This window comes from Schistocerca americana, chromosome 9 (genome assembly GCF_021461395.2).
Source record: "Schistocerca americana isolate TAMUIC-IGC-003095 chromosome 9, iqSchAmer2.1, whole genome shotgun sequence".
Taxonomy (NCBI): domain Eukaryota; kingdom Metazoa; phylum Arthropoda; class Insecta; order Orthoptera; family Acrididae; genus Schistocerca; species Schistocerca americana.
In genome coordinates this window covers 48,851,955-48,867,360 of record NC_060127.1, presented here as the reverse complement: position 1 = coordinate 48,867,360, position 15,406 = coordinate 48,851,955, and the positions used below count along the sequence as shown (strand labels likewise).

The 15,406-nt window shown below is 48.4% G+C and overlaps 1 protein-coding gene across 1 annotated transcript in view; it reads right to left on the bottom strand.

Annotated features, from left to right (window-relative positions):
- Positions 1-15,406, bottom strand: part of LOC124551256 — a 162,266-nt gene that overhangs the window by 105,390 nt on the left and 41,470 nt on the right. Inside the window, exon 4 of the mRNA XM_047126255.1 lies at positions 6,895-7,255. Coding sequence (XP_046982211.1) covers positions 6,895-7,255 — 361 coding nt within the window. The remainder of the gene's footprint in view (positions 1-6,894; positions 7,256-15,406) is intronic.

Sequence of the window (15,406 nt, the reverse complement as noted above, 5' to 3'; positions counted from 1 at the left end):
TGTAAAGTTTTGCTAACAATAACACAGAGAAAAACATCACTTGCACTTACAACACGCCACACGAAAATTCGAATTCAGTACCCATTGCACAGATCAATCGAGCATTATTTCATATGTTTAAAGAACGTTTCACCAGGAACAGGCCTTTTATTTTTTCAAGTGCGCTAGTAATCTTACGGACTAGTCAGAAGTATCTGGACAATTCTTTGTGGAAATCAGCAGCAGATGTGACAAGATGGCGTCCTGCCAGCATAAAAAGAGGCGGGGAATATTATGCTGTCAGTGGAGAAGAAGTAACAGCAAAGAAATGGTTCAAATGGCTCTAAGCACTATAGGACTTAACATCTGAGGTCACCAGTACCCTAGAGTTAGAACCACTTAAACCTAACTAACCTAAGGACAACACACATATCCATCCATACCCGAGGAAGGATTCGAAGCTGCGACTGTAGCAATCGCGCGGTTTCAGACTGAAGCACCTAGAACCGCTAGGCCACCGCGGCCGGCAAATGGGAAGGACCAACCACAGCTAAATCAAGACGAAGGAGACCTTGTGCAATGATGGGCAGGGACCATCGAGCATTGGGTGGTGCGATCAGTGGAAGGAATCACTCGTGAGTTCTGAAGTGCTACCAGCAATTCAGCGATGACTGTGCATAGGAAGTTAAGAAGAAGGGGATATAATGGTCGAGGGCCTCCTCTTAAGCCACACACTTCTGTAATCAATGCTAAGCAACGCTTGAGGTCGTCTAAGAGGAACACCAGTAGACTGTATGTATGTATGAATTAAACCAGGGATCTAGAAACCATGGAGAGGCTTTGTCCCGTCATAGCCCTCAGTGGTCCACATCTCCACAACAGGCCACAGCAGTCCACCCACCCCACCACCGCCCCACACAGAACCCAGGGTCATTGTGCCGTTCGGCTCCCAGTGGACTACACCCCCCCCCCCCTCCCCCTTGGGAGCGTCTTATACCAGTCGAGTGTAATCCCAAATGTTTGCATGGACAGTGTTTGTGCAGCAATCGCTGGCACAGTGCAACTGAGGCGGAATAAGAGGACCCAGCCCGCTTTCGCCAAGGTAGATTGAAAAGCTCCTTAAAAACCATCCATAGACTGACCAGCACACTGGACCTTGAAACCAATCCGCCAGGCGGATTCATGCTGGGGACTGGCATGCCTTCCCACTCCGGAAGCAGGGACCAAACTGATAAGGTCATCAGTCCCTAGACTTACACACTACTTAAACTAACTTATGTTAAGAACAACACACACACCCATGCCCGAGGGAGGACTCGAACCTCCGGTGGGAGGGGCCATGCAATCCGTGATGTGGCACCTCTAACTCTGTGGCCACTTCGCGTGGCCGGGCTAATAGACAGTAATTGTCTGGAAACGAGTGGTTTGGAGTGATGAATTATGCTATATACTGTAGCATGGATGGGTCTGGATCTGGTGAATGTCTGGAGAACCTTACTGCAATCACTGTTCTGCCAACAGTGAAGTATGGGGGAGGTATGGAGTTGTTCTTAATGGTTATGGTACAGTCGCCTAGTTGCGGTTCAGAACACAGTAAACGTGGAAGGATAGGAACACTTTTTCAGTATTGTGTACTGCATACAGTAGCGGAATAGTTCAGGGACGAAGATTCTTTCTATCAGCATCACAGTGCACCCTGTCATAAAGTGGTATATGTGAGGCAATGCTTTGTTGGCAGTAAGATCTCTGAAATCGACAGACCTGCTCAGAGACCAGACCTGAACCCCACGGAACACATTTGGGATGAGTTAGGTCGTCGATTTCGCTCCAGATCGCAGCACCCAGCGGCACTACCTTGTCAGATTCGGGCTCTTCAGTAAGAATGGGCTATGATTCCTACACACACACTGAGATACTTGATTGAAAGCGTCCGCTATACAGTTCAAGACGTCATAATGGCATTGAATAGACCACGAAATAGTAATGTCCACTAAGGCCGCGGCTGGTCCCGGCGGAGGTTTGAGTCCTCCCTCGGGCATGGGTGTGTGTGTGTGTGTGTGTGTGTGTGTGTGTGTGTTTGTCCTTAGGATAATTTAGGTTAAGCAGTGTGTAAGCTTAGGGACTGATGACCTCAGTAGTTAAGTCCCATAAGATTTCACACACATTTTTGAACTAAGCCCGCCCGGATGGCCGCGCGGACTAACGCGCTACTTCCCGAGCGGGAACTCGTGCCGGTCGCCGGCACGAATCTGCCCAGCGGATTAGTGTCGAGGTCCGGTGTTCCGGCCAGCCTGTGGATGTTTTCAAAGCGGTTTTCCATCTACCTCGGTGAAACCGGGCTGGTTCCCCTTATTCCGCCTCAGTTACACTATGTCGGCGATTGCTGTGCAAACACTGTTTCCAGGTATGCATACACCATAATTACACTACCACGCAAACATTTCCAGGTATGCATACACCATAATTACACTACCACGCAAACATTGGTATGAGACGTTCCTGGCGTAGGGGGATGGGGGGGGGGGGGGGCTCCACTGGGGGCTGAACCGCACAATAAACCTGGGTTCAGTGTGGGTCGGCGGTGGGGTGGGTGGACTACTGTGGCCTGTGAACCACTGAGGGCTACGGTGGGACGAAGCCACTCCGTCGTTTCTAGGTTCCTGGTTTAATACAATACAATACAACGTCCACTAATAGGACGTTAGCTGGGAGAGTACACTGAAGGCCTCTGCGAGGGAGAAGACTTGTCTGATGGTGAGATGGCGTTCTGCCAGTCTAAAAGGAGAAGCAGCAACAGCAGAGGAAATAGGGGTCGACAGGGAAGACATAGGGGACGCAGTATTAGAGCTTTGGGCCAGCGAAGATCAAATAAGGCAGAAGGAATAGATAACATTGCATCGGAATTTCTAAAATATTTCGGGGAAGTGGCAACAAAACTTTCGGTAAAACGTCATCCGCACAATCTAGAATATTGCAAGAGCTGACAAGTGCGACAATTTTCGCACAGCTTAAGAACTCAGTGCATCCAGCTTTCCGACAAGAATAATGTACAGAACACCGTAAAGGAAGACTAGGGATCTGTTAGATGACGAATAGTTGCCTGTAGGGAAGGTCAAAGCACCAGAGAGGTAACTGTGACGATCTGTTTGATAATGAAAGCAACAGTGGAGAAAAATCAAGCCACGTTTATAGAATTTATCGACCTCGAAAAAGCGTTAGACTATGTAAAACTGTGCAGGATGTACGCAAAATATGGGAAACCAATAAGGAAAGACTTACAAAAAGCAAGAGGGAACAATAAAATTGGAAGGCCAAGAACGAAGTGTTCAGATTAAAAAGAGTGTAAGGCAGGGTTGTAGTCTGTCGCCCCTACTGTTCAATCCGCACATCAAACAAGAAATGATGGAAATAAAAGAAGGGTTCAGCAGTGGAATTAAAATTCAAGGTGAAAGGATATCAATGATACGATTCGCTGATAACATTGCTATCCTGAGTGAAAGTGAAGAAGAATTACATGATGCGCTGAATAGAATGAACAGTCTAATGAGTACAGAATATGGACTGAGAGTAAATCGAGGAAAGACGAAAGTATTGAGAAGTAACAGAAATGAGAACAGCGAAAAACTTAACATCAGGATTGGTGGTCACGAAATAGATGAAGTTAAGGAATTCTGCTACCTACACAGCAAAATAACCAGCGACGGACGGGGCAAGGAGGACATCAAAAGCAGACTAGCATTGGCAAAAAGGGCGTTCGGGGCCAAGAGAAGTCTATTAGTATCGAATATAGGCCTTAATTTGAGGAAGACATTTCTGCGAATGTACGTTTGGAGCACAGCATTGTATGGTAGTGAATCATGGACTGTGCGAAAACTGGAACAGAAGAGAACCGAAGCATTTGAGATATGGTGCTACATACATATGGTGAAACTTATGTGGATTGATAAGGTAAGGAATAAGGTCGTTCTGTCCAGAATCGGAGAGGAAAGGAATATGTGGGGAACACTAAAAGAAGACGGGACGGGATGGGAGGACATTTATTGTCACATGAGAGAATCATGCACACAATTCCCAAGATTGCAAGAGCTGAAAAGTGCGAGAATTATCGCACGATCAGCTTAACACCTCACGCATCCAAATTGCTGACTAGAATAATATGAATAATATACAGAAGAATGGAAAAGAAAATTGAGGATGCGCTAGATGACGATCAGTTTGCCTTTAGAAAAGGTGAAGGCACCAGAGAGGCAATTCGGACGTTGCAGTTGATAATGGCAGCAAGACTAAAGAAAAATCAAAGCACGTTCATAGGGATTGTCGACCTAGAAAAAGCGTTCTACAGTGTAAAATGGTACAAGATGTTCGAAATTCTGAGAAAAACAGGGATAAGCTATAGGGGGAGACGGTTAACACACAGTATGTACAAGAAACAAGAGGGAATAATGAGAGTGGACGACCAAGAATGAAATGCTTGGATTAAAAAGTGCGTAAGAAAGGGACGTAGTTTTTCGCCCCCACTGTTCAATCTGCACACATAAGAAACAGTGTGGGAAATAAAAGAAAGCTTCAGTTAGGGGTGGAAGGTAATCAATGATAAGATTCGAAGATGATACTGCTATTGTGAGTGATAGAGATGAAGAAATACAGGACTGCTGAATGGAATGAAAAGTATAATGAGTACAGAGTAAGGAATTAGACTAAATCGAAGAAAGAGGAAAGTACTATAGGAGTAGCAGAAATGAGAACAGGAAGAAAACATCAGGACTGGAGATCGTGAAGCAGATGAAGCTAAGGAAATCTGCTACCTAGGCAAAAAAGTAAACCATGATGGACGGAGCAAGAAGGTTCAAATGGCTCTGAGCACTATGGGACTTAACTTCTGCGGTCATCAGTCCCCTAGAACTTAGAACTACTTAAACCTAACTAACCTAAGGACAGCACACACATCCATGCCCGAGGCAGGATTCGAACCTGCGACAGTAGCGGTCACGCGGTTCCAGACTGTAGCGCCTAGAACCGCTCGGCCACCCTGGCCGGATGGAGCAAGAAGGACACAAAAAGCAATGTAGCACTTGGAAAAAGGGATTCCTGACCAAGAGAAGTCTGCTAGTATCAAATGTAGGTCTCAATTTGAGGACGAAATTTCTGAGAATGTACGTTTAGAGCACAGCAATCTATGGTAGTGAGACACGGACTGTGGGGAAACCGAAACAGCAGAGAATCGAAGCCTCTGAGATGCGGCGCTACAGAAGACTGATAAGGTGAAGAATGAGGAGGCAAAATGGACGAGGAAAGGAGCATATCGAGAAAAATCACAAGAAGAAGGGATAAAATGATAGGAACTCTGATAAGACATCAGGGAATAATTCTGTGGTATTAGAGGGACCTGTAGAGGGTAACCCAGAATCTACTATGTAGGAATCAACATGGATTCCGGAAACAGCGATCGTGTGAGACCCAACTCGCTTTATTTGTTCATGAGACCCAGAAAATATTAGATACAGGCTCCCAGGTAGATGCTATTTTTCTTGACTTCCGGAAGGCGTTCGATACAGTTAGGCACTGTCGCCTGATAAACAAAGTAAAAGCCTACGGAATATCAGACCAGCTGTGTGGCTGGATTGAAGAGTTTTTAGCAAACAGAACACAGCATGTTGTTATCAATGGAGAGACGTCTACAGACGTTAAAGTAACCTCTGGCGTGCCACAGGGGAGTGTTATGGGACCATTGCTTTTCACAGTATATATAAATGACCTAGTAGATAGTGTCGGAAGTTCCATGCGGCTTTTCGCGGATGATGCTGTAGTATACAGAGAAGTTGCAGCATTAGAAAATTGTAGCGAAATGCAGGAAGATCTGCAGCGGATAGGCACTTGGTGCAGGGAGTGGCAACTGACCCTTAACATAGACAAATGTAATGTATTGCGAATACATAGAAAGAAGGATCCTTTATTGTATGATTATATGATAGCGGAACAAACACTGGTAGCAGTTACTTCTGTAAAATATCTGGGAGTATGCGTGCGGAACGATTTGAAGTGGAATGATCATATAAAACTAATTGTTGGTAAGGCGGGTACCAGGTTGAGATTCATTGGGAGAGTGCTTAGAAAATGTAGTCCATCAACAAAGGAGGTGGCTTACAAAACACTCGTTCGACCTATACTTGAGTATTGCTCATCAGTGTGGGATCCGTACCAGATCGGTCTGACGGAGGAGATAGAGAAGATCCAAAGAAGAGCGGCGCGTTTCGTCACAGGGTTATTTGGTAACCGCGATAGCGTTACGGAGATGTTTAATAAACTCAAGTGGCAGACTCTGCAAGAGAGGCGCTCTGCATCGCGGTGTAGCTTGCTCGCCAGGTTTCGAGAGGGTGCGTTTCTGGATGAGGTATCGAATATATTGCTTCCCCCTACTTATACCTCCCGAGGAGATCACGAATGTAAAATTAGAGAGATTGGAGCGCGCACGGAGGCTTTCAGACAGTCGTTCTTCCCGCGAACCATACGCGACTGGAACAGGAAAGGGAGGTAATGACAGTGGCACGTAAAGTGCCCTCCGCCACACACCGTTGGGCGATGTAGATGTAGAAAAACTGGTAGACGAAGACAGAAATTGGAATATGTCCAGCAAGTAATCGAGAACGTAGGCTGCAGTTGCGACTATGAGACGAAAAGTTGGGTGCAGGAGAGGAATTAGTGGCGCGCTGCATCAAGACCTTTCAGAAGGCTGACGACTAACGAGAAATGTGTCCAGATACTATTGGGCAGATAGTGTAGTTTGCATGTTTGGGAAGGTTTTACACCTGAGGTATAATTTTGGATGAGACTGGGTCTTGCATGGGTGAGATGCGACGTTGCTGGACTATGGGGGTGGTGGCGGGGCGGGGCGGGGTGGGGTGTCGGCTGGCCTACCTTGCAGGGTTGGCGGCGTCCCAGGCGTTGGGCACCAGCACGTTGTCGACGACGCGCGCGTTGCGCCACGTCTGGAAGCGGTCGGCCTCGTCGTCGGGCACGCGCACCCCGTGCACCACGGGGATGCCGTCGGCGCCCACCTTGAGCACGCTCTTCTGGCGGCGCCACCAGTCCTCGGAGGAGTCCTTGCTGGCCGAGGCGTCGCCGGCCACCAGCAGCTTCCCGGAGCTCACGAAGACCGGCGCCGGCACGCCGAGGGGCTGCGACACCAGCCGCTCCTGCCGGCCGCCGGCCGACGCCGCCGGGGGGTCGTCCTTGAAGACCAGGCCCACCGGGGACACGCGGATCGACACGCTGGAGCCTGCAGACACGCAACGCCGGTCTCAATCTCGCTGCAGCCACTGCCTGTGGTGAGATCCTGGTACACTATGTGATCAAAAGCATCCGGACACCCCCAAAAACATACGTGAGAGAGCAGAATGGGATGCCCCGCAGAACTCACGGACTTCGAACGTGGTCTGGCGATTGGGAGTCACTTGTGTCATACGTCTGTACGCGAGATTTCCACACTCTTAAACGTCCCTAGGTCCACTGTTTCCTATGTGATAGTGAAGTGGAAACGTGAAGGGACACGTACAGCACAAAAGCGTACAGGCCGACTTCGTCTGTTGATTGATAGAGACCGCCGACAGTTGAAGAGGGTCGTGGTTCAAATGGCTCTGAGCACTATGGGACTTAACATCTGTGGTCATCAGTCCCCTAGAACTTAGAACTACTTAAACCTAACTAACCTAAGGACATCACACACATCCATGCCCGAGGCAGGATTCGAACCTGCGACCGTAGCAGTCGCGCAGTTCCGGACTGAGCGCCTGAACCGCTAGACCACCGCGGCCGGCGAAGAGGGTCGTAATGCGTAATAGGCAGACATCTAGACAGATCATGACACAGGAATCCAAAACTGCATCAGGATCCACTGCAAGAATTATTATGGTTACGTGGGAGGCGAGGAAACTTGGATTTCGCGGTCGAGCGACTGCTCATAAGCCACACTTCATGCCAGTAAATGGCAAAGGACGTCTCGCTTGGTGTAAGGAGCGTAAACATTGGACGATTGAACAGTGGAAAAACGTTGTGTGGAGTGACGAATCACGGTACACAATGTGGCGATCTGATGGCAGGATGTGTACTGTGGGCATGGTGAATGCCCGGTGGACGTCATCTGCCAGCGTGTGTAGTGCCAACAGTAAAATTCGGAGGCGGTGGTGTTATGGTGTGGTTGTGTTTTTCATGGAGGGGACTTGCACCCCTTGTTGTTTTGCGTGGCACTATCACAGCACAGGCCTATATTGATGTTTTAAGCACCTTCTTATCTTTTTAAAAAAAATTTCTTTATTTCATAACATAATAATTATACAAAATGACCCACCACCTTAATGATTAGTGGGTCCTATGTTTCTAGTTTTATAATACCAGCTTCTACATTCTACTTGACTGCAGACAGTACTATAATTATTACTAGGCAGACTACTTCTAATTTTACTTGTGTTAGCATAATTTCTGGTTAGTTAATCTCTATGAGCGTACCCCTGGCACAGGACAGGCAAGAAGTTATTTATCGCTGCAGTTTCCTAACTTACTATCCTATTCTAATTAACTAAATCTACTTCCTATTCTACGTCATAATCGGTGCGTTGTCTCAGTTCAGGATCACCCCAGTCCCCCTGGTCCTGCACGTGGCGGATTGCAACTGTAGAGTCGACCTATCCACGAACAGGCGGTACGGGATTGGGGCAGTGGTCACAATCGGTGATTTCTATTTATCTAGGCATGAAGGTCTAAAAGTTTTTAATACTTTTTGTGATACCTCGTTGGCTAGCGTATTCAGTCTCTGAAAGGTCTCCTCTTGTCTTAGAAGGTCATAAGTGTTTGTACTTGGTAGTCGTCCTCTCAGTGTTTCGGCTACATCATCGAAAAGAAGGCACTCGTAAACCACATGGTCAGGAGTACCCTCCGGTGCACCACAGTCGCACGCAGGCGTCGCCCTTTTCCCAAACCGACATAGATAAGTCGGTTAGGGGCCATGACCAGTGAGAAAGTGGAACAATCCCCGAGTTGGCTCGAAGTATTTCATTTTCAATCTTTCCTTAACATCTGGTAGGAGCTGACAGGTTCTTCTACCAGTTTCATCTGACTCCCATATCTCCTGCCATAGATGTTCACCCCTTCCCCGTATCTCCCCTTTTCCCCTGACTGGTGCCCCCATAATTTCCTCTACTTGGTGATATTATCGTTTTTGGCCCAGTACCATGCAGCCTGTTCCCTTATCTTTATATCCAGGGGAGAGAGCCCATTATAATTAACAGGGCTCCTCCCGGAGATGTTCTATAAGCTCCCACGGACCTTAGTATCATGTTCCTTTGTACTCTCCTCACCGTCACGGCAGCCACCACCCTCGTGAGCCTGTGAGCCCAGACTCCCGAGCCGTAACCCACTATTGACGTCAGTATACTATTATGATAGAGCTTAATTAGATGAGGCGGAAGGTGGAATCTCTTATGTCCGATGGAAATCAGGTTATTTAGTAGTTGTAGTGCTTTCTGGGTTACGGTTTCAGTGTGCCTTGCGAAGTTCCACCTTTCATCGATGATGATTCCCAAGTAGCGCGTTTCTCGTCTCCGAAGAACCGGCGTACCGTCAATTCTGACGGTCGGGTTTCTCATTAGCTGAGTAATAGGTAAGTCGACTTGGTTGGTGAGATAGTCGGTGTTGCGGCACCATAGTTGTAGTTTGTCTATTGCTCTCTCTATTTTCGGTTCTATGTCCTCGCGACTTCGGCCGCCGACCAGCAGGAGGAGGTCGTCAGCGTAGGCTATCACCTTTAGCACCTCTTCGCTCTGTTGCAGGCTTTCCAGAAGAGGCTCCATGTGGATGTCCCAGAAAAGGGGACCCAACACGGAGCCCTGGGGGCAACCCTTGGTGATAGTTTTCCCGACTTTCCCGCTAGGGGATGATAGCCATACCTCCCGGTCTTCACAATAGCTCCTCAGACACCCATATAGCAGCCCTGGGCACTCCTTCTCCCGAAGGCATGAGAACAGCGAAGGCCACCACAGGTTGTCGAAGGCGCCACTGATATCCACCACGATGCCAACAACATACTTACACGGGGCTGAGCCGCAGGCCCCGGCCGCCAGGGCGATTGCAACAGATGCCGATCGTCCCGGCCTGAAACCGAATTGCCTGCCGCTCATCCCTTGCAGCATGCGGTGAGCAGTCAGTCTGTCAGCTAATAACTTTTCGAGAAGTTTGCCAAAGCCGTCCAGCACGCTGATGGGCCTGTAGGGTTTGGCCTCAGCAGGGTCCTTCTCAGGGCCTTTCTTAATGATCACCACATTTGCGGTTTTCCATATTTTTGGAAATCTGCCCTGCGTGAGGCATTCGTTAAAGAGATGTGTGAGTGGCGCAACTAGCTGTGGGGCTAAGAACTGCACCACCTCCGCCACAATGCCGTCTGGCGAGGGGGCTTTTCCTTTCTTTAGGGACTTGATGAGAGCAGCAACCTCCTCCTCAGAGAAGGGGTGGCCCGCTTCGTCATTTACATACCTAGCAAGGTCTTCATTCCGTAATTGACGCTGCTCTTCGGTGTCGTCATTCCTGTCATCGTCAGGCAACAGGAACCGGAGGAGGACCTCGGCAGTTTCCTGCCAGGATTCCGTCATCCCGTCCCTGTGCCTGAGCGTTGATATCATCGTTGGGGAGCGGATCTTCTCACTCACCAATCTATATGGCACACCCCAAGGGTCGAGGGCCAGCTGGTTGGTTACAAAATTTTCCCAACTTTTTATTCTGGTCTTCTGTAACTCTTTTTGAAAGTTATCTTTTGCCTCCCGGTATAACTGCAGCCATCTTTGCTTTTCCCACCAGCCGACACTGCGCTGGTAGTGATTCCTCAGTCTCCTGACAGACTGACGCAGTTCTTGTAGCTCGGCTGACCATGGTGACGGTGTGGCCGCCACGGCCCTCCTCCTGGTTGGTAGGCCGCCTTAATCGCCCTTGTTATTGCGCGTACCAGCCCCTCGGCTCTGTCGTCCACGTTAAAGTCCTGTCGTGCGTCCACTTCTGGTAATGGAGGAATGTCGCACTCTCTGGCCAGGCGTTCCCACTCTGTTTTCCTAAAATTTCTTTGCACCTCCCACCCCACGGCCCAGCGGCTCTCTCTATCTCCTACAATAAAGGTAATTAGATTGTGATCACTAGTGGTGGCATTGTCTACCACTCTCCACTCTTGGAGCATATTTACTGCGCTTGGCGTGACCAGCGTCACGTCAATGTTGGTACCCTGTCCCCCTCCGGCCACGTAGGTGAGCGGATTGCCTGGTCTGTTTGCCACCACTAGTTGAAGAGCCATAATCATTTCCTCTGCTTTAGCACCATTTTCATCCCTTGTGCCACTGTACCATACGGGGGATTTGGCGTTTATGTCAGCAGTTATGATAATTTTGCGTCCCCGCAACGCCGTGGCCACACTCACTAGATGGTCTATGTGCTGTTCAATTCTGTCTCCCTACTGGAAGTACATGTTAATGGTCATTACAATTCCAGCAGGAGATTCTATCTCCACGACGTTGCAGTTTCTATTGGAGTACTGTGACAGAGGTGTTGCACGCAGTGCAGTGTTTGTTACCAGGATGGCCGCTCTGGGGGTGTCCCCACTACTAACGGTTTGCCATGTTGCGGCAGTGAACGCAACTTTTCCAGCCAGAGAGTACGGCTCCTGTAAACAGAGTACGTCCAGTCTCTTTTCCACCACTTCCTTACAGAGCTCCTGCATTACTAGTCGACTGTTATGAGTATTGAGTTGTCCTATTTTTATTTTGGTCGTCGTGGAAAGTAAGTGTGTATGTGGTCATGTGGCCAGGTTTTGTTCCAGTCATATGCTAGTCGTCCGTTTGCCATCACTGATTGATGGTAGATTTCATCTAGGTCAAATTTTCCTCCTCGTCTTTCAAAATGGTTCAAATGGCTCTGAGCACTATGGGACTCAACTGCTGAGGTCATTAGTCCCCTAGAACTTAGAACTAGTTAAACCTAACTAACCTAAGGACATCACAAACATCCATGCCCGAGGCAGGATTCGAACCTGCGACCGTAGCGGTCTTGCGGTTCCAGACTGCAGCGCCTTTAACCGCACGGCCACTTCGGCCGGCTTCCTCGTCTTTCAAACACTTTTTTGAGTAGGTCACGCAGTACTCTGAAGTCAGTGGGGAGGTTCACTGACTTAAACTGTATTCTGTCCACAGCCTCCATCACCGAGAAGGTTACCCTCCGTCCGTTCTCATGTCCTGCTCGGACCACATGTCGTAAGGCAGTGGTCAGGGTAGTCGGCTGCTCCAGCCTAGCTAGTTGCATGGTGTACTCGAGATTCGGGTACACCCTCACCGGGGCTACGGGTGGCAACCTGACCACCGGGCTGTCTTTTGTGACGGAGTTGGCGGTGGAGCTTGTTATCGTGTTTTCTTGAACAGGTTTTGCAGCTTTATCTGTCGCTACCACAGGATGCTCTTGCCGTTGTGGATTTGGCAGCGTGTCCCGGCATTGGGAGGAGGGCACTCTGACCACTGAGGGGAGCTCAGTTTGAATGCCAATGTCCCTGGTGGGGAACTCTGTTTGTATTGATTTGTCGACTGTTGGTACCTCGGCGCTGGTGAGCGACTTCAGGAAATTCCTGAATCTACTTGCTCTCATAGCATCCCTCCTCCTTTTGCTCGGGGATTTATGCTTTGGCATCCTGCTTGGTATGCCGCTTTCACCCATAATCAATTCGCAATATTAATCTTTGTTCAAGCATCCTGTAGGTAGGGCAGTTCCGTCCTGTGGCTCCACAAGACTTTTTGCCACGACTCTCGCAGGGGATGCAGACACCTGTGGCCTTGCAATCTTTTCGGTGCATTTTTCAACACCATAGACAACCTTTTCATAGTGCACGGCCTGTGGCGGAGTGGTTACACGACAGTAACACCCGTGTAATGGACTGCCCTGCGCAGAGTCCTGACCTCAATCCTATAGGACACCTTTGGGATGTTTTGGAACGCCGACGTCATGGCATGCCTCACCGACCGACGTTGATACCTCTGCTCAGTGCAGCACTCCGTGAAGAATGGGCTGCCATTCCCCAAGAAACACTCCAGCACCTGACTGAACGTATGCCTGCGAGAGTAGAAGCTGTCGTCAAGGCTAAGGGTGGGCCAACACCTTACTGAGTTACAGCATTGCTGATCGAGGGCGCCACGAACTTTCCAGTCAGGTGTCCTGATACTTTTGATCACATAGTGTTCCACACAGTACAATGTAATGAAGCAAGTGAACACAGAAGCAAATAGTTTAAAGTACGGGCCAACGAGATTCCGGCTGGCCCGGGAGTGACAGAGCGCGCAGCCTCGCTGCACGTTTCCCCCACCACTACGCTACTCTGAGTGCGAGGGGGTGGAAGAGGGGAAAACTGCGAACGCGTCACATTTAAATAGCAGTGCAGCAACACTCCATAGGCTCTGTCTCATGTTTCACATTTCTCAACACCATAGATGAAAAGAAAACAATTTTTCAGTATTGTTGAACAATTTTTGAATTTTGAATTTGTGGTAAAATCTTATGGGGCCAAACTTCTGAGGTCATTGGCCCCTAAGCTTACACACTACTTAATCTAATTTAAGCTAACTTACGCTATGGACAACACACACACCCATGCCCGAGGGAGGACTCGGACCTCCGACGGGGGGGAGACGCACGGACCGTGACAAGTGCCTTAGACTGCACGGATAGCCGGCGCGGCGAATTATTTTTGATCCAATAAACATGTGCATATAATTTTTATCTGGTGAAAAGTGTCGCTATACAGACAGAAGCAGAGAATTTCACAGATTATTTTTTTTTCCCCGCACGTGGGTTGCCATATAATCGCGAATTATTTAGTTTCAAAATCGAAAAGCCCTCTTTCAAACACACATGTTGCTCGGAATACTGTAGCACTTTTGCAACCTCATTATGAAAACGCGGAAACTACCTGACGAAAGCAATGTAGAACACCTTGCAATGTCTTAATGTGGCGAGCATGCAGTCACGTCCACTTAAAATGCGAGGTCGGCAATCCATTCCAGATGCGCTCCTTTTACCTTTATAAATTCAACACCAGATTGTTTTAAATCGAAAAATCGTTCCAGGTCTGCCCCCTGACTTAACCAACGTGCTTTGCAGTAATATATGAACTCTCCATCGTCTTCGTTCAGTTTCACTGAGAACTGTCGCATCTGACACCCTGCATGAACTTCTGAAATTTTGCTATTCGTACCACCAATTTCTTCACGTGCTCCATGCCTGCAAATTTAGCACAATCTACTTCTGATGTACATAGCAATGAATCCTGTTGTCGACCGGTGTAACTTTTTACTCTTTAGTCGCCAACTAAATCTTTAAGTTCTTTCTCCATGGTATTCTAAAGTGGTTTTATATAAAATTTGGAGCACCTGCCGCATTTGTTTGAGTCATCAGTCTCTGGTTTGATGTGTCACATCACTTGTGCCAACCTCTACATCTCCGAGTAGCACTTGCAACGTATGTCCTCAGTTACTTGATCGATGTATTCCAATCTCTGCCTTCCTCTACAGTTTTTGCCCTCCACACTGGGTTGTCACTAGAGTGGGGTAACAACTGAATGGGTCCGTCAGAAGAGTTCAGTGACTACGAACATGGGTTTATCATTGGACGTCACCTGAGTAAAAACTGCGTCAGGGACATTTCAAACCTTCTATAGCTGCCCAAGTCGACCGCCATGATGTGACTGTGAGCGAAGAAACGACCACAGGTAAATCAAGACCAGGAAATTCACTTGCACTGATGGGCAAGAATCGTCGAGCATTATGGGGCTGGCTGTAAAAATGCGCATGTGATCAGTGGCAGGAATGGCTCGAGAGTTCCGAAAGGCTACGAGCAACCCAGCTGGTACAATGACTGTGCGTGGGGATGTAAGAGGGTCGGGGTACAATGGTGGAGCGGCTGCTAATAAGCCGAACATTTCTGAATTAATGTTCAGCGACGTCCTTGGACAGTGCATGATTGGAAGCGAGTGATGTGGACTATGAGTCACGCTCTGCCGTGCGGGAGTACGACTGAAGTGTTTGGGTTTGTCAAATGCCTGGACGACGCTGCCTGCCATCAGATGTAGCGCCAACAGTGAAGTTCGGAGGACACGATGTTACGCTACAGGTAAGTTTTTCGTGATTAAGGTGAGGTCCTCCTTTACTGACCCCTTTTTTTTTTTTGAGTCATCAGTCTTCTGGCTGGTTTGATGCGGTCCACCACGAGTTTCTCTCTTGCGCCAATCTCTTCATCTCAGAGTAGAGCTTGCAACCTATGTCCTCGATTACTTGCTGGCTGTATTCCGATCTCTGTCTTCCTTTAAACTTATTCCCCTCTACAGTTCCCTCTAGTACCATGTACGTCATTCCCTTATGTC